Here is an 18,936-nt window from a genome sequence, read left to right as displayed (position 1 = left end):
GGCCTATGGACTCTGCCACTGAGAAAGTAAACACTAAGTCCGCAAAAGCGTAAAAAAGTTTATTGGAGCATCTTGGCCGGTGGGGCGGGTATTGCTGAGTCAAGGGGAAGGGAGGCCGATCCCGCCGGCCATAGGGGCCCCTAAAGTGCACTCTGTGTGGCGAGGGTGGGGTGTTGCATAGAGAGTCGGGCCGGCCGCTCCTCCTCGGCCCTCCTGCCTCTTGGCCCAACTAAGCCAGGCGGGCCTCCCGGCCTCCCCGCGCTCCGGGCTCGCCGCTGCTCCGGCTCACGAAAACGGCGGGCGCACGCGCCTGCAGCGCCAGCCCGGGCTCCCGGCCCTTGCCCCCCGGGGCGGCCAGAGCGGCGCTGCCCAGGCGCGTCTGCGCCACTGGAATCTCGTCCATGGACTCGGCTGACGCCGAGTGGTAGGCGCCGGCACGGCCAGCGGAGTGCATGGGGCTGGCGCCCTCGGAATCCATCGACGAGCTGGAGCTGTGGCCGGGGGCCCCGGGCTCTGTGCACAGGAGGACAACGTGAGACCAGGGGTTGCGACTCGGGGCTCTATTTTTCCCTCCCTCGGAGTTCCCCGAGCAAGACCCGGACAGGAAGGGGCGCTCACCCCGCAGCCTGGGCAGCGGGGACGCCCGGTCCAAGGTCTCAGCTCTTGGAACCTTATACACGCGCAGCTTCCTCTTTTTCTGCAGAGACATAGGGGAAACTGAGGCCCCCACATCGCCAAAGAAGCAGCAGTGCGTGGCAGAATAGAGGCTTCTTTTCCACCCCCCTCCAACTAGACAGGGGGCCCAGCACAGTCCCTTCTACCTGGGGTCGGATCTCGGGAGGCAGGGCGACAGTGTCTGGGGAGGAGGGCGGTGGAGGCTCCCCTTGGCCGCTGGTAGCAAGAAGCTGGGAGGGTCTGAGGGGAAAGCAGGAGGGTCGGCCTGAGGGCTGCTTGCCAAACCCTCTGGCTGGAGGTCAAGAGCCTCCCTCCCTAACAGAGGAGAGGGGCATTCATCTATCCAAGGTCAGGCTGGGATGGACCCAGACCCCATGCCTTGGTCTTGACCTACCCCTTTTCTCCCACCTGGGATGGGCTACCATACTAATAGGAGATGCCAAGTCCAACTCACTTGGCATTCACTGCCGCTGGCCTGGTCTGGCCGGGGGCCTCTGGGCGCACATGGCTGAAGGTCCGCATGTAGAACTCCGTCTCCTGGGGAAGGTGGGAGTCAGGGAGGCTGGGAGACCAGGTGTAGATCCAGGGCCTCCTGAGTCCTGAGCTCACCCAGTCCTGAATACAACCCACCCTCACTGGCCTCTGTGTGACAGTGTAGACTTCACGGCCCAGGGGTCTAGGGCCGTCCTCCTAGTCCCCAGCTGTGCTGGGAAAACCCTCTGCAGGGTGAGACTTAAAATACCCATTTCTGGATGTTACCGTCCCCCAGCTTTCATTTCATCTAGTAAAACTCCACCTCCTCCAGGAAGGCTCCAGCCCTATGAGTCTATACACCCAGTCTAGAGGTGCTCAGCCAAGGATGGTGGTGGGGAAGCTCAGGGATGCCCTCTCCTGCTCCTGTCCCCTCTAAGGGCTCCAGCCTCTGAATCGATTTTTTCCCTGAGAGCTGAGGCAGCAGTTCACAGGCAAGATTGCATGCATGGCTCCCTGGCTCCCAAGGAGCTGAATCCTGGGCACGCCCTCCTCACCTATACAGAGCGCCAGCCCCAACCCGGCGGCTGAGAAGGTGAGGGGTGGGGGGGTACGTTCTCCCCTGCCTGCACGCCCCCACCCACAAAAGGACAGGCAGTGGGTGGGGGAATGAACTACAATCCGGGATCAGGCTTATGGGTGAACTATGACTAGCTTAGTCACTGATCCTCACAGCAACCCTGGAGGTGGCAGACAAGACCCCAAAAGTGAAGGGCCTTGAGGCCAGGAGGTCGCAGGAGCGGCCCAGGCCTGCATCCTAGCACGCAGGACACACCCCAGCCCAGCCCCACCCGAGAAGGCTGCAGGTGAGGAAACAAAAGCCAAGGCAGAGCCAGCCTGGGAAGGGTGAAGGGCGTGGTGTGGGATGTGGGTGGGGCACAGCCTGGAGCAGAGAGCACTCGGACAGCTGTCACCAGCTCCAGCAGCAGTTTCCATGGAGACTGAGGCGTCCTGACTAATGCAGAGACGACACTGTAACAGCAAACGCTGTCTCTAAAACAAGCCTATGTTTGGGGGCAACGGCTCCAGAGAGGGGCCCCTCCCGCATTCCTGCTTGGGTTGGGGGTGGGGCAGCTGCCTGCAGGGGCCCTGGTAGATCTGGGGGACACAGCCCAACCAGCCACCCCTGCCCAAACTCTGCCCAGGCTGACCCTTTGGGGAAGGGTGTGGGAGTGCTGGCCTGAGCAGTAGAGCACAGGTTCAGGGGTCTCAGGCCAATCACAGGGACTGGGACCTCAAGGTAACCCTGCCCCACATCCTTTCCCTTCCCCAGTGTGGACTCAGCACCCCTCCAGGGCCCAGCAGAGGGGCAAAGCCTACCCTGAGGACCCTGCACTCTGGAGCGTGGGGCAGAGAAGGGGCTAGCAGTAGAGGATGGTCCCAGAAGACTGAGGGGCCACAGTGGGACAGGAGCCAGGCCCTAGCCAGCTGGGGAAGTCTGAGTGTCACCAGGCAGTCCTCACTCAGGCCCCCCTCCTCTCATCAGAGCTGTTCCTAGAATCCTTCCACAGAGACCTTCAAACATGTGCACATTCCTGAATGGTGCAGGGGTACCTCTCAGCCTCAGCTCTCTTCTCTGTAAAGGGGGATAGGCATACCACTCCTACCCCCAGTAGGACTCCCTCACATCATTTGTAGATGGACAGAACAGAAATTGAATGTCTTTGCTGCTGCCACATTTGGACCCAAAGACTAAGCAAAGCAGAGGCACAGAACCCTGGAGTCTGGACGTCCCAGGGCTAGCCCTGCCTCAGTGGGTATCCAGCTACAAATCTCCTGCCTGCTTCTCCTGCCTTAATCCTCTCTGTGATGATGTCCACTCCCCAGGATGGCTGCCACTGTGTTCACACAGGCTAGTGCCCAGCACGAGGGCAGGTAAGCAGTGGTGTGGCAGAGGGGTCTCCACCAATAGCTAGCATGCCCTAGGCTCAGTCCTGGCAGCCTGGTCCAGCCTCAGCCATGAAAACAGAAGAGGCGAGTCCCAAGCCCTCCCCGAACCCGCCCACCAGCCTGTGTTTGTGTCCAGTTGCCATGAAGATTCAGGATCTAGGGCTCAGCCTTTCCAGTCCCTAGGGGCTCTGAGGACTGGACCACCCCACCCCCAGCTGCTGACCTCAGGAAGCCACAGGGCGTGGGAATGGGGGTGGGCTGGTCAGCAGCTGGGCTGATTGGGCTGGAGCACTCCTGCTTCAGGGTGAAAAGACCTGAAATCCCCCAGACCCAGCTTCTATTTAACCTTTCTCAGCCTCAGTATGCTCATCTGCAACATGGGTGTGGTAATAGTACCTGCCTTATGGACTGTTCTAAGGATAAAACGGTAATGGGTATGAGGGCTCAAGGTCACAGATGGAAAGAACTGGCCACTGTCCCAGTCCTGGCTGCAGTCCCGGTCACTGGTCCATCCCTCTCCTCCTGCAGCTCCAAGCTGCCTGCTTCCAGGCTCCCATGTTCCACACCCTCCAGCACATGCTTGGAGCCGGGACAGGCGTGTACACAGGGTCAGGGAAACGCAGAGCTCCCTCTGGCTGCACCCACACTTGAGCAAACAGGCACGTGCTCAGTACGGACTTGGCCCCAGCTGCCCCCAGCATCCCTCCTCCAGTGGCAATCCCAGGCTGGCTTCCCATGCCCTGCCTCCTCACTGCTGCTTCCTACACAGCCCCCATGCCCCAGCCCCATTTCCCACCCCTCAGCCCTCTGGGCCACCTCTATACCTTAATGGAACGCATCCTGGGAGGGCATGACTCGAGCTCCCTGTGGGCCCCCTTTGCCTCCTGTGGTGGGCGGTGCTGCACGATGTACTCATAGGTGGTGAGCTTGTGCCACACTGGGGGGTGGGAGGGAGAAGAGGGCTCAGTGCAGTGGAGAGGGGACCCTGGGGTGCAGGAGGGCACCCAGCCCCAGGCTGAAGCCAGTGTCCCCAAATACACTAAGTCCTGGGGTGAGACCAGGCCATCAGAGAGAGAGCAGTAAGAAGAGCCATGGTTTCAGGGCTCTACAGCCCAACTAGGTACCTCCCTGCAGCCTAGGAACCTCTATCCCCTGCAAGGCAGGGCGGGGGGCACTTACTGAGATAAATGTGGAAGCAGAGCAGGTGGCCCAGCAGGGCTGTGGAGAGCAGGCCCAGAAGGATGAGGAGGGCAGCCAGGGCCAGGATGGCAGGAGCCTGGGTCTCCACAGGGGCAGCAGGCAGGAACACGAACCACACATCTGTGTGATTCTTCAGGACTGCAAGGCACAGGCAGAGTGTGACCACCCAGGGTTGTGACCAGTGACCAGAACAGGCCCAGTGTCAGAGGATAGGAATGGAGCCCAAACTGACCTTCAAAGTGTCGATTGGTACGTAGCCTCATGGGGTTGACAAAGAACTCCACGAAGACATAAGCGGCCACCAGCACCAGGAGCAGGACACCCAGTAAAGCGGATGCTACACTGTGTAGAAAGAGCCTGGGCCCAACCGTGGGAGGCTGTCAGCACCCGCGTGCTCCAGCTTGGGAAGGGCCAGGAGCTCAGAAAGCCTCATGGCTGGGAGAGGAGCTGGGCGTCTAGCCCACAGCCCCAACTCCTCAGAAGCCAAAGGCAGGAGGCAAACTGAAGATTGGGGGGCCACTTAATCGGATGCCCACCTTTCTCTGGGCCAGCAAGGTGGAAGACCCCAAACCCACCCTCAGCCGTCCCAGCCAGCACTCCAAGAGCATCACTGTATCAGAGCAGCACCCCAGGGGCACACCAGAGCACAGGTCCTCAAAGCACCCCAGCCAGGCGCTGCCTTCCGCGGGCTACAAGGGCCCTGCCCGCCCCCCGGGCACGTGACCCCAGGACCCCGTGCGGCCCGGCCCCGCTCTCACCGGTAGTTCCTCTCGCCCACGCAGTTGTTGAGCCATTTGCAGTGGTGGTCGAAGCCGCATACGCACTTGTTGCAGGCGCTGCAGTGCTTGGAGCGGGCGCTCCTGCGGGCGAGGGGCACAGCGGGGTCGGCGGGCGCATTCAGCCACACCAAGGAGCGCGTGCGCCCCCTGCAGGCACTGCGCGGTGGGACCCTGGGAGGAAGCGGCGCTTCCGAAGAGCTGGGGGAGCCCGAGGGGTGGGGGTGCACTGTGCTGTCTTGCTCTGGGACTGCACACCCAGGTGATGATGGTATGAAACGGAAAAGGGGCTTCCTTCCCAAGCAAGGACCCCTGCGACAAGCCAGAAGATGCAGGTGTGGGGCCAGGGAGCAGGAGAACAAGGCTGCCGGGACCATGGGCTCTATTGCTCTTCCTGACATCTCCATTTCTGGGTCCCTGTTTCCCTGCCATTCCATGGGAATTTTCCGGGCATTATTCCACAAAACATTCTGTGTGGACTAATCAACAGGGAGCCACAGAAGAGAAGCAAGCTGCCATCTGGGTGGGCACTAAGGCAGCTGGCTGCAGGGGGCCAGCTGAAGGGCGGCCACACTAAGACACAAGTGAGAATCTCCCAACCTGGGGAGGCCCAAAGGAGTGGGGAGGAGTGGGGCACGACCCCCTCCCCAGAAAAGGACAGAGTCCTGCAATGGGCACCAACCACCAGAGCAGCCACCCAGAGACAGCATGCTCACTGACACCTAGAGAATGGCAGGATGGCCTCATGCCCAAGTCCTTAGTGCCTTAACACTGTGGGCTTTCTAATTCCTGTGGACAGACCCCCTTCCACAGGCTGCCTGGGTCTTCAGATTTGAAGTGTGGCTCTGGTCTTGAACTACACCTGAGGCCGGGAGACTGGGAAGCTCCAGAGGGTGGGGAGGGCCCCCACAGAGGCAGTTGGGACCAGCCAAGCGGGTATGGGTGCTCCACATTCTGACTCCTCTCCTCAACAGCAGTGTGACCTGGGGCAAATCACTTGGCCTCTGTTGGCCTCAGATGGCTCATGAGTAATGAGCAGATGGTGTCTGCTTAGGGGCCAGGCAGCCTGGGCTGTGAATCTGGCTCTGGTGGCAGTAGCTGTGCAGAACTTCAGGCAGGCCTCTCAGCCTTTCTGAACGCTGGGCTCTTCCTCCTCTGTGAAGTGAGAAGATGCTGCCCACCTTGCAGAAAGGCTGTGCATGGTGCTTAGCCACACGGTAGGTATGTAAGCATTAACTCTCCTCCCCTCCCCATGTGGGAATGCTTGTGAGAGATGGGGGGGTGCTATTGGAAGAGTTAGTCCCTAGAAATGTTTGTGGCAGTGCCAAATGTTTCCTACTTTTACCTGTTGGAACCCTATTCCTCATCTTCTGTTTCCAATAATCCAATCACCTCCTTCTCCTCACCTTCTCAAAGACCCAATTATCTGCCACTCCAACAGATTCTTTTTTTTTTTAGACAGGGTCTCCCTCTGTTGCCTAGGCTACAGTGCAGTGGCACCATCACTGCAGCCTCGAACTCCAGGGCTCAAGCGATTCTCCTGCTTCAGCTTCCCAAGTAGCTGAGATTGCAGGTGTGTGTGACCATGCCAGGCTAATTTTTTTCTTTTCTTTTTTTTTTGGTAGAGACGAGATCTCACTATGTTGCTCAGGCTGGTCTTCAACTCCTGGCCTTAAGTGATCCTCCTGCCTCAGCCTTACAAAGTGCTAGGATTACAGGTGTGAGTCACTAGGTCCAACCAATATTTTTTTTTTTGAGACAGAGTCTCGCTTTGTTGCCCAGGCTAGAGTAAGTGCTGTGGTGTCAGCCTAGCTCACAGCAACCTCAAACTCTGGGCTCAAGCAATCCTGCTGCCTCAGCCTCCCAAGTAGCTGGGATTACAGGCATGCACCACAATGCCCGGCTAATTTTTCCTATATATATATTAGTTGGCCAATTAATTTCTTTCTATTTATAGTAGAGACGGGGTCTCGCTCTTGCTCAGGCTGGTTTTGAACTTCTGACCTTGAGCAATCCACCCGCCTCGGCCTCCCAGAGTGCTAGGATTACAGGTGTGAGCCACCGCACCCGGCCCCAGCCAAGATTCTTAACTGCATAAAACACTAGGGTTCTGAAGCATCAGGATAACTGTGAAGCTCTAGCATGCCCCTCTGCCCTGCACCCCCCCCCGCAGGCCATCCCCAGGCATACTCAGCACCCAAATGTACCCACACCCACACACTCGCACGCACTCACACATCCACATCACACAGGTTGCAGTGCAGGTCTTCAATGACGTGAGCGTGTTGGCTGCGGTTGAAGATGGGTAGGGGCCCTGCATAGCTCTTGTCCCGAACATTGGCATCTGCTGGATCGATGGAGACGGCGGTCAGGTGCACCACGAGGTGGCCAGCAAAGATGGCGCCCATGCACTGGCCCAGCAGGTTAAAGACTCACTTTACACTCTGCTGGCTGGGAACCACGCCCCACTCCCTGTGGCCAGGGAACTTCTCCACCTCTATGCCAACTCCCCTTGAGCAGAGATTCTCTGCCTGTGCCACCTCCCGCCTCCAGCGCCACAGAGCCTCCTTATCAGACCTCTGCAGTGGACCCCTGTGCCCCCAAATGGGAGAGGAGATGGGCCAATCTGGTAATGGGGCCCACAGCTAACACTGCCTGCTGCTGCCACCTAGGGGCCCAAGCACAGGGCCTCACTGCTCCAGGCCCAGCACAGGCCCTGGCTAGTCTGACCTTAAGCCAGCTTCTGGTTTCAGATTCATGGTGATGTGAGACTGACAGAGACCATCCCCTAAGGTCCAGGGACCTAAAGGTTAAGTTGTGAGCTTGCTTATCTTGCTTTCACAGAAAGTCGGCTCTGGGAGTGCAGCAGCCAGGCCAGATGGACAATCCCTTGCTGACAGGGGCTCATACACTCACTGCCTCCCCTGCCAGAGTCCAGGCACCTGCAGCCCCGGGCTGCACGTCTGGGATGGCCTGCCATGCCAGGGCGCAGGGCGGCATGGCTAATTCCTGGAGCTGAAACGCAGCTCTTCCAGGGCCTACCTGCTCAGTGATTGGGCCAAACGCAGGAGACGAGTACGCTGACAACTTGCTGCAAAGTCTGCATGTGTAAAAACTCACCAGTAGAGTCCACCCAGGAGGTCAGCCACCCTCCCTCCCTCCCTCCACCTCCCTCCCCCCACCATCCTCCATCTGTGCCCTCGCCAGCCAGGCAGACGTCATCTCTCCATCCTCCATCCTTCATCCATCCGCTGTCCAACCTCCTTTCCTCCCTTCCGCCTACTCCCAGCAACCAAACTTCCCACATGTCTGCATGAGCCAGGTTCTGCCCTGATGTGCTTCTCCACAGCTGAGAGATGATCCTATGGCTGTCACTGACCTATCTGTACGGTCACTGCTGTGGTCAGTTCTTCATCTGTTGCCTGGGTCACTCCATAATCTCCTGACCTGTGTTCCCTTAAGAGTACCCTTCACATGGTCACAAAGTGAGCTTGTTAAAAGCTTAAAGCTAAAGCCCTCCCTGTTTAAACCCTACAATGGCTCTCAATGGCTCTCCAGCTGAAGTTCACTCCTCAGCCCAGAGCCAAGTTCTCTTTTGTTCTGGCTCTTTCCAAACCTCAGGTATCGCCAGCTACTGTGCCTGCCCAGTCCAGCCTCTTGCCAGACACACGGAATGAGAGCAAACATTGAGCTTCCCACTTGCTCCCACACTTCCCTGGCTCCACCCCTGGTTCATTCATTCAGCTGTTTACTGAGGTCTTTCTCTGGGCCAGACACTGAGGGATATGACAGGGGCAAGACAGACTTGTCCCTATCCCCGAGGAGACAACAGTCTTGTGGAAAACAAAGATACTGATGAAATACTGGGATCATTAATTAATACAATGAAGAAAGTCCAAGGGACTATACTATGCCAGTTTGTCACCGAGTGACCTCATATAGTCTGAAAGGGGCTCCGGAAGGCCTAAGTGAGGAAGTAGCACCTCAGCTGAGGCTTGCAGAAGGGACAATGGCGAACTGGCAGGTAAAGAAAAGAGGAAAGGGGGCCTGGCTGGGGACTGTGCTGGTCAGAGGTGTGGCTGGAGTGTGGTTCCAGCTCAGGGATGACATGCAAGAATGAGGGCCCACGTTGCCAAATTCTAGCTCCTCAAAGGAACCAGAAATCTGGGTTTTTATGTGAGATCTCTCAATGTTTAAATGTTAAGGAAATAATTTTTAAAACACACCTACAGAAGGACCACAAGATCTGTACATTTTGTATGATAATTATATCTCAATTTTTGAAAAATCTGCAGGCCACATTAGCCCACAGGCTGCCAGTTCTTGACCTTGGCCTCAGCTGGGTGTTGGGGGCAGGGAGAGAGGCAAGGGGCCTCCAGACAGACACCAGTGTTGGTGAAAGAGAACAGGGGACACAGTAAACAGAAGAAACTGGGGAGGCAGACAAGGTCCACAACATGAAGAGTCTTGAAGGCCATGGAAAGATCTTGAACCTAATTCCTTCAGGCAGGAAGAAGCCATTAAAGGCTCTGAGCTGGGGAGCACGAGCCTAGGGCTGTGCGGTCCGCAGCAGGCTCACGTTCATGGTTTATGTCCTCTGGTGCTCACACACACTCTAACATGCTCCTCGCCCTCTCGCCCCAGGAGGCAGGCAGGCCCCTTCCTGTCAGACAGAGGGACTGATCAGGGACCAAGGCTTTCAAGTTCGTCCCTGCCAACCACCTTAGGTGACTCTTGCCACCTTCCCCCCAGAATTCACCTCTGAAGTGTACACACCAGGACACTCTCACAGGGGAGAGTGGACAGGGGCACCTCTATCTCCTGGTCTTCCAGCCACGTCCTCTGCTCCTGGGGGCTGTGGCCAGGGCTGAGGCAACCACACCACTGGGATCAGGCAAGTCCATGTTTGTCACTGTTCCCAGGAGCCTTCAGGGCATCTCTATCCAGCCTCTTGTCACATTCAATCTCATCCTGAAAGGGTTTGCTTTACAAAACCAATGCCCTCGTAAACAGTCCTGGGCACAACATAATAATCTGTCTATAAATAAAAACCACATTTTAAATGTACCGGAAAACTTACTACATAAAAGAATTCTATGGTGACTCTTTCTGAAAAGTGAAAAATTCTCTCCTAAATGGAATAATCATTCCCTAATTTGTTCTTTGTTTAACTTGGAACACAATTAGCCTAAAGATGGTTCTAAGGCTGTCGTCTTCTGTGGTCACTCCTGTGGGACCTCAGTGGATAAGATTCCCATCTGTGTGGGGCTTTAAACGCTCCAAGGTACTTTGGGTCTGTCCGCTCACCCTGTCAGGTGGAGGGGCCAGATGGGGACTGGAGGCCAGGCAGGTGAGCAGCTGGTCCCTAGGACTGGGCCCACCTTGCTTTGCCCCACCTGTGTTCCCTGAGGCTCTGAACCCAGCTGTGGGCCTTTGCCATGTCTGTCCATGCACGTCCCTGCATAAGCCCCACACTTTCCCAAGGATACAGCGTAGCCAGCAGGCACCCAGTGGTGAGGCAGCAGGGGAACAAGGATCCCAAAGCCGATCACAGCGAAGAAGAGGTACAACAGCCAGGCCACAATCTGGAGTGGGTGAGGGGGCCAGCTCCACCCATTGCGGCGGGATCGCTGGCCGGGCAGCTCCAGGGAGGGTCCGCTGGCCTGCTCGGGCGCTGTCCACACGCTCTTCTCAGGAGCCGTCTTATTGGAGGGCTTGTTGCAGATGTTCATCTCCAGAGGGAGAAAGAGCGGTGACAGCATTGTCCGCAGAAGGCCCTGCTAGAGTCCAGGGCCCCCCTGCAGCCAGGTTTTAGCATGGGGGGTAGCAGGCTGGGACTGGAACCCAACACCAAGCTACTCTGCAGGGGAACCTGGGGTTCTAGCATGACAGAGATGGGCAGTGGGGGAGGGTGGGAGTGGGGTGCTGTCTCAACGCCCAAGAGCAAACTCTGGCTCCAGCCTGGCCAGGACAAAGTAGGAGGGCCCAGGGTTTATTCAGGACACAGTGTGGCTGCCTGTTACTCTATAGCCATCAGAGTTAAACCCAATAAGACATGTTCTCATCTGGTAACAATATCAGGCTGGAGCCAGAGCGATGAGAACACATGCTGATTCTGTTAGTATTAGTCACCTCTGTCCTGAGGTCCAAATGCAAGTGTCACAGAGGGCCCCGTATCGTTTGCTAAGGGAAACAGGAAGTGGGGGTGCTCAGAAAAGGGTATACCTCTGCCCTTCAGCAGACACGGAATTCCTTTAGGACTGGGGGACCCTGAATCTCTGCCCCACATCTCAGAAAGGCTGCTTGGGGCTTCCTGGCTGGGGAGGAGCCAGCACACATGAGAGGGAAGGATTCCTCCTTGCTTCCCTCCAGCACCAGAAAGGACCACGGCTTTCTAAGTAAACCTGGGCCTGTGCACAGATTTACCTGGAAAGGTGGGCTGATGTCCTCTGACCCACTTAAGGAAGCTCAGGGCAAGGCCAAGCCTCTGTCAGAGCCAGATCACCAGATAGCAACACCCTCCACTTGCCTCCTTTAGCCCAATAACTGGCCTGGTGGCCAAAGATAAATACAGGGCAGGACCGGGTGAGCTTGTTGTAACAAGAGGGAAACCTCCCCACCTCCCCCCGCCAGTATTATCTGGGCCCAAGACAGGACTACAGCTGAGGCAGGCAGTGTCACACCTGAGGAGACACTTGGTGGGAAGACCAGGAGCTGAGACAAAACCCTGGTAGCTGGACTTTCCTTTTTGAAGCCCCTGTCCATGGGCCAGGGAATGTGACTAAGCAAAAATGGTGTGGCAGACACCCCCCTGAGCACATCTGCCTGTAACAGCCTTCACACTCAACACTCCCAGCCCAACAAAATGAGACTTGATCATCAGAGCCAACCACAAGAGTCCCCACATCCAGGAAGCTCTCCCCAACATCCCAAGTGGAGTCAGGGGACCCTCGTGCTCAATCCTTATTGGGCAAGTCACTTTGTCATTTGGAACACTTGGCCATCCCTATATCCACTCCCCTGTTATGACAGCTTCCCCCAAAGGAAGCAAATATGCCGTGATTCATTCTCCTCTGACCCCCACATACCCTCACCCAAGCACCCAGAATTGTACCTTGTACATAGTAGATGCTCAGTAAACATTTGCTGACTTGAAAACATCTGAAATAAAAGGAAATGTGGGCACAGTAATGGAGGGGAATCTTGGCCCCACTCGCCCTACCTTCAGTCCTCCCAGCCTGCCCCCCGCCTGCACAGCCATCATGCACACACCCCTCCCTGAGCCCAGCTCCCTGTGCTGACTGGCTGTCACCCTGACTGCTAGACAGTCACTCTTAGCTACTCTGTCCTTCGGTCCACCAGAGGCTCAGAGGCTCCTGCAAGCCAAGCTGGCATTATTTGAAGTCAGCTCTGAGAAGTCTCAAAGCTAAACTGAGTGATCTTAGTTTTCTCCCAGGGATTCAAATGGAATCCTTTGGTCACTTACCTTGTCTTCAATAAGATGCCACAAAAGGGAAAAAAAAAAAAAAAAAAAAAAAACAGCTTTGGAGGTAATAGTTGTAGGTTTACTTCTTAGTTCTGTACTTTCTAGCTGAGTGGCCTGAGTTTCCTCATCTGAAAACTGGAGGTGGGGATGCCTCTGTAGGACGGTGTACAGATCAGCAACACTGTGGGTAAATTCTTCACACAGAAATGCTCACTGTGTGCTAGATGTTATTGTTACCCTTAACTAGCTCTCTGGTTTGCCTTCAGATCTCCCGACTGAAGCTGCTTCACCTGATAGTCTCCGAGGTTTATGCTCAAAGTGATGGGGTTGGCTGCAGTTGCTTTCTTAAATCAGTGGCCCTGAGGAACACACTATCATAAGAGGTAAGCCATTGGATTGTCATTCTAATCTTGTCATCTCTGATCAAAGGTGACAAAGGTGGTCAATAAGCTGGCATCACTTTCTTTTGAATGTCCCCAGAGGTAGCAAATCTTGGTCCTTGATTTTTGGAAACAGTAAAAGGTCATTAGGTCAAGCCCTGTGAATACAGTCTTGCTGGGTGGTTCTGCTCTGGGGCATATCCTTGGGGCTGAGCAGCAACTCTCCTGTCCATACCATACCATCACCAAGGCAACTGCATTGAAGAGAATCCATGACTTTGAATCCCTAAATTGTGGCTTTCTCTTTGCCATCCCCAAAGCTGAACAACCTGAGGCTTGTGGCTGATGTGTCCCCACTGCCTAGCAGTGGCCACAGGCAACTCCAGTGCTGTTGCATCCCAGACTCCTGAGGCAGGAGGAGTTACTACCTGAATCCAGGGGCCTGCCACCAATAGCCCTGGGAACAGTTCTGACCCCAAATCAGGTTACCTTTGGCCCAGAGAGGTACCACTTGCCTCAGACTGATGTGGGGATGGTGCTGTCGGGCAGAACTCCCTCACAGCAGCAGCAGCGGCAGCAATCTGGAATAGACACCCAAGCTGGCCACGAGGCATGCCGCCTGCCCTGAAAACCTGGGCCAGCCAACTCTTGACCAATAACATTGCCTCTTGCACAGTTGGTGGCCACACATTCCTTTAGCCCAAAAGATTTTGATTAAAAGGGCTGGGAGGTCGGAGAGAATCCAAGGTGGGGCCCCAAGGCCTAGGGATGGAACCAAGCACTGTCACCAGACCCAGGGACTTCTCTGACTGTTCCTCTCCTCTCAGCACTTCTTCCTCTAGGAGACCGGATTGAAAGATGTGTGGCTCTGCTCCTCAACAACACGGCCAGCTGGCACATGCAGATACTGGCCAGTCAGCACTTACTGTGGCCCAGCCTGTGTGCACTGAGGGTGTAAACGCAGTTGCGACCCAGCACCTGCCCTCGGAGGCTTCCTCTCTGGGGACCCAGAGAGACACAGACAGACATCAGCGTGGTGGGTGAATGGGCATTCTGGCAGCCCATGCCAGGGCCAGCCATTCAGTGTGACAGAACACAGGGTGGACTGGATGGCGGTGGAGGGAGGGGTTGTAGAGGGGAGGGCCTGGTGAGAGATGAGCCCTGAGGAGCTGCAGGACCCAGATCACAGGGGACCTAGGCCAGGTGGGGAAGCATGGGCCCTGCTGAAAGAGCCGCAGGGAGTCAAAGGAGGTTAAACTAGGAGAGTGGCAAAATGGTGAGGGGTGTTTTGGAAAGCTTTCTAACCATATAGGATAGAACTCGACAGGGGAGATGACAGCACAGCAAGCTGGCCCAGGGAGGCCAGCAGCCAGCAGCCCTGTGCTTTGGGAGAAGGTGGTCAGCAGGTGGGGATCAAACCTGCAAGCTCCCCCTGCCCACCTGGCACCCCCGGCTGCATCTGTGTTGGCTGAGAGGTCCATGGGCCTTGGTAAAACATTCTCCATGTACCTTCTGCTTCCACAGAACAAACCCTAGAGAGTTAGGCTGGCAGGGATAAAAGGAAGTGTTATGGCCACAGGTAGCTGCCACCCGGGTAAGACAAGGACACACCCGGCTTCTGAGGCAGGCTGGAGGGGCTGTGCAGGCCCTTTCCTTGTCCCCACAAGGTGAAAGCCATTACCAGGATGACAATAATGTATTTCCATGAACATTCACTTGGTAAAAGCCTCAAACAATGTTTTCAAAACAAGATTAGGCTACCTTAATTTACATACTAAAGTTAAATGAGGGAAATCTTAACATTTTACATTCTCGTTATGAACTGTAGGATGGTTACATGAATGATCTGCTTCCCTCCTGCCCACCTCTGCTCCTACCAACAAAAATATTTAGGCATGTTGTTCTGAAATTCATATATGACACTGTCAAAGGAACCAGGCTGAGGGGGAAGGTCCCAGCCTGGAGAGACTGTGGGCATTCCTGGATTCCAGCAGGGTGTGTGAGGACGTCACACGTCAGAATTTATTACACTAATGAGGGTTTGTTGGGGGAGGCTAAGGACTTGGGAGTCTAGGGGGATGGGGCCAGAGAAGAAGATGACTAGGCTGAAGCAGAGGCTTGGAGGGTCCAGAGCCACCAATGGGGAGAAGCAGGCTGGACCAAGGAAAAAGGCCCAGGCCTGGAGACAGAGTCTTTTTCTGGTTCTTGCACTGCCACTCACACACTGAGGAACCTGGGGACAGATGTCATCCATCCTCCTCTTTGGATCTCTTATGTGCTCATCTTTCAAAAAAGTCAGACAGAAGGCAATTTGGCAATGTCTACCAAACTTTAGAACACATATTGTACCTTTTGGCCCAGACATTCCATTTCTGGGTGTTTATCTTATACATGTATATACTCTCAAAATACACAAAGATTCATTGCAATGTTGTTTGTAGTAGTAAAGGACAAAAAACAATATAAACAAACTATGGCACATCCACACAGTGGAATGCTATGGAAAATCAAAAACAAGGGATTAATAAAAAGGGATGAAATGATCTTTGACACACAATTAAGTAAAAAAGCAAGACATAGAACAGTTGTAAAGGGAGCTACCAAGTGAAAAAAAATGAAGGGGATTAATAAACATTTATGTTCCTATATGTACAGACTCTCTGGAAGGAAATGCTAGGAACCAAACACAGGGGCATCCTCTGGGAAGAGGTCTAGGCCTGAGGACTATAAACCAGAGATTTGCAATTTTTTATTATATCATAAGCATATAGTGCTTTTTTTGGAGGGGGGGAATCTTGCTCTGTCACCCAGGCTAGAATGCAGTGGCATGATCATAGCTCACTGCAACCTCAAATTCCTAGACTCAAGTGATCCTCCTGCCTCAGCCTCCCAAGTAGCTGGGACTACAGGTAAGCGCTACCACACGGGACTAATTTTTTTTTTCTTTCTATTTTTGGGGGTCTTGCTCTTGCTCAGGCTGGTCTCGAACTCCTGAGTGCAAGGCATCCTCTGGTGTTGGCCTCCCAGAGTGCTAGAATTATAGGCATGAGTTGCAGCACCTGGCCCCTATGCTTTTGAAAAAAAAAAAAAAAGTATGTCAAATAATAAATGATTGAGGGCTGTCACCTCTTGCCCTCCTGGCTCCACTAGGCTGCCATGCCGACCAAATTCACTTGTGTGCCCAGAGCCCTGTACCAAGCCAGCCAAACAAGGAATTCCTGCCCAACAACCATGCAACAAGAGTGCTTGGTTTTACTGAAATGCTTTCTTATTCTTGAAAGCAATTCTGAGTTCCTCAGCTGCACAGCTATGAGGAAGAGCTGTTAGGGGTCTTGTAAAGCTAGAATCAGATAACCAGGCAGCACAACAAAGAGGTTGCTGGGCAGTGCCTTGTTTGTCCTTGGCCAAGGCCAGCTTAGCTCTCTGTGACTCCCAGAACCCAAAGGGAAGGTGCGCTCCACAGGAAAGTTCTGGTCCTTAAGCCTCTTTTCTTTCTGCTAGAAGATGTATGGCTTTCGTGTAAGAGATTTCTATCTATGGATATTCCTAAGTGAGTTTTCCACTTTTTCCCAGAACCTGCTTTTGAAATAATTTTCACTGAGATTTAACAGATACCCAATTTAACAACCTAAAGGGGAGCTGGAAAGAAAGCGCTTCCCAGTGCATATTGTTTGACACTGCAAAAAGTCACTTACAAAAGATTTTTAGGGATGAGTACTTTTTTTATTAAAATTCCACACAGGGGCCAGAGAAATCTCTGGCCTTAAAATTCTGGGAAGTGACTATAGTTCAACCAAGGGATGCATATCACACAACTCCCAGAAAATAAACTGGAAGGTCAAGCTGTTCTCAAAGACCTCTCCAGTCATTGGAAATGTGGCTGGGCCCTCACTTTCTCTCTCATAAACAACATGCACAAATCTGATACTATGGCAAGAAAAGCTTGAAACCTCAATCGTTCCTGAGTTGGTGTGGTCTGCATATATTTTCTGTGCCATTCTCCTCCTGAAGCAACCACTGCACACTGTTTGGGATCCAAGTTAAGGGGACAAAAAGGAGGGAGTGGCATGGAGCAGAAACAAGGCTAATGAAGGGGAGGCAAGGGTTGTTGATTTTAACCAGGCAATCAACTCATAGACTGTAGGAGCCAGCCTTGGGGAACACCCACCAAGAAACAGTCATTAAGAACAAAACTGTGACAGAACAACATAACAAAAACAAAAGCAAAGCAAAACAAAACAAAACCTGGCTAATTGAGTGCCCTTGTTGCTTTGATTACATCTCATGGTGATAATCTGTTTACAAACCCATCTGCCACAGTGAACCACCAGTTGCACAAAAGCAGGGACCACCCTTCACCATGTCTAAACTCAGCACTTCTTCAGTAAAGAAGTTAAGCCACTTCTTACCATTTCTGCTGCCATCGCCCAAACCCAAGCCTCCATCATCGCTCTCCTACACTGTTTCAACAACAATAACCAAACCTAGCATTTAGAGGGCACTTATTCTGTGCCAGGCACTGCTTTAAGGACTTTGATGGAATTTACTTATCCAATCCTCAAGGGTTGGACAAGGTTGTGGGGGGGGGGTGGGTAAGTAAATTTCATTTCAAGCTGTCCTCATAGATCTCTTTAGTCACTGGTCTCAGATCTAGCTGGCCCCTCACTTTCTCACTCATAAACAACATGCAGAACAACATCAACTTTCCACAGATTAGAATGCTAGGCTCAGAGAGACTAAGTAAACTCTTCCAGGTGGCACAGCTAGACTGGCAGAACTAGGATGGCTCTCAGCTGACTTCCCACTGTGCCCTGTCACAACGATGCTGCCTACAGCAGCCAGAGGGAGATGAGCTTTTCAAAACTTGAAACTCATCAAAAAACACTTCAGTGGTTTCCTCGACCTGCTGGGATAAAGTTGACACCCCCACCCGGGCCTGCAGAGCTCCCCTCACCCATTCTGTTCTATGATGTACTCTGCTGCGTCCGGACCTTTGCATTTGCTTTTCCCTTCTTCCAGAAACACCCTTCCTGTGCTCACATTGCTGGCTCCTTTCCAACCTTAAAGTCTTAGCTTAAATCTGGCCTTTTAAGACAGACTGTCCCTGATTAACCTCTCCATTTCCTCACCAAAGCACTTAACTCGACCTGAAATCACTTTAGTCATGAATCTGGAGCCTGCTCTCCACCCGCCTCCTTAATACTCTGTGGGTTCTGAAGACCTGCCGCATCTGTTCTGAGCCCTCTGTGCTTGCGCCTGGCACAAAGCCTGGCACACAGTAGGCGCTCAATGCAATCTGTGAACCCGATGAACGCTGGAAGAAAGCCCTGCATTCTTCCGGGTCCCTGAAGCTCAGGCCATCGGCTCCAGGCCCAGGCGAGCCCAGAGCCCGGCCAGGCGGCAGCAGCCGCGACCCGATGGCTCAGGCCAGGCTCTGAGGTGAGAAACGGGGCGGGGGCTCCTCACCTGAGCGTCGCGGCTGCCGCGCCAGATCGGCCCTGCCAAGGTCAGCCAGCGGTTCGGCCCTGACGCCTGGTCGTCCACCCTCCCGAGCTTCAGACCCTCGCGGCAGAGACGGTCCCCGGGACCAGGCAGCGACGAGCCCCGGAACGGGGCCCCATCCCGGGAGGAGATTGAGCTGGCTTGTCCTCCGGCTCGGGCTCTGGCGGGCTGGCGGCGTGGCCAGGCCAGGCCAAGACCGGCTGGGCCTCGTCCGGCGCTGGGCCCGTTCCCCCGGCAACGGCGCGGGCTACGGCGCCCCACAGCGGCCAAACCGCGCTGCGTCACTTCGCGCCTGTACCCTGGCTCGGGGCGGGGCTTGCCAGAGACCCCCCTGGCGCCTCAGCGGGCCAATTCCTGTTTTTTTTTTTCTAACCTTTCTCCTAGAAAACCCACTTTCCCCCATCCCGGATCCCCAGTTTGCCTTCCCAGAATCCTAACTTGTCCCAAACGCGCCTCCCATCCAGTTCCTCCCCGGAGACCACCACTGTCAGGAAGA

The 18,936-nt window shown here is 54.5% G+C and overlaps 1 protein-coding gene across 5 annotated transcripts; it reads right to left on the bottom strand.

Moving 5' to 3' along the window:
- Positions 1-38: 38 nt before the first annotated feature.
- ZDHHC1 (zDHHC palmitoyltransferase 1) lies at positions 39-18,676 on the bottom strand. 5 transcript variants are annotated; one of them, XM_075995712.1, is made up of 13 exons: positions 18,405-18,676; positions 12,559-13,519; positions 12,187-12,233; positions 10,562-10,804; positions 7,308-7,483; positions 5,055-5,156; positions 4,529-4,653; positions 4,276-4,434; positions 3,921-4,033; positions 1,130-1,212; positions 822-915; positions 619-697; positions 39-513 (listed from the first exon to the last, which is right to left on the bottom strand). In XM_075995712.1, exons 3-13 carry the CDS (start codon positions 12,193-12,195, stop codon positions 230-232), a joined length of 1,467 nt encoding a protein of 488 aa, XP_075851827.1. In that variant the 5' UTR covers positions 12,196-12,233; positions 12,559-13,519; positions 18,405-18,676; the 3' UTR covers positions 39-229. The 5 variants fall into 5 exon arrangements, with proteins under 5 accessions (XP_075851827.1, XP_012598110.2, XP_075851828.1 ...); XM_012742656.3 differs by lacking the exon at positions 12,559-13,519; XM_075995714.1 differs by lacking the exons at positions 619-697; positions 12,559-13,519 and having other exon boundaries at positions 160-513.
- Positions 18,677-18,936: the final 260 nt, after the last annotated feature.

Source organism: Microcebus murinus, chromosome 20 (genome assembly GCF_040939455.1).
Source record: "Microcebus murinus isolate Inina chromosome 20, M.murinus_Inina_mat1.0, whole genome shotgun sequence".
NCBI lineage: Eukaryota > Metazoa > Chordata > Mammalia > Primates > Cheirogaleidae > Microcebus > Microcebus murinus.
Note: the sequence above shows the minus strand (reverse complement) of the source record. Positions and strands in the feature narration are given on the sequence as shown.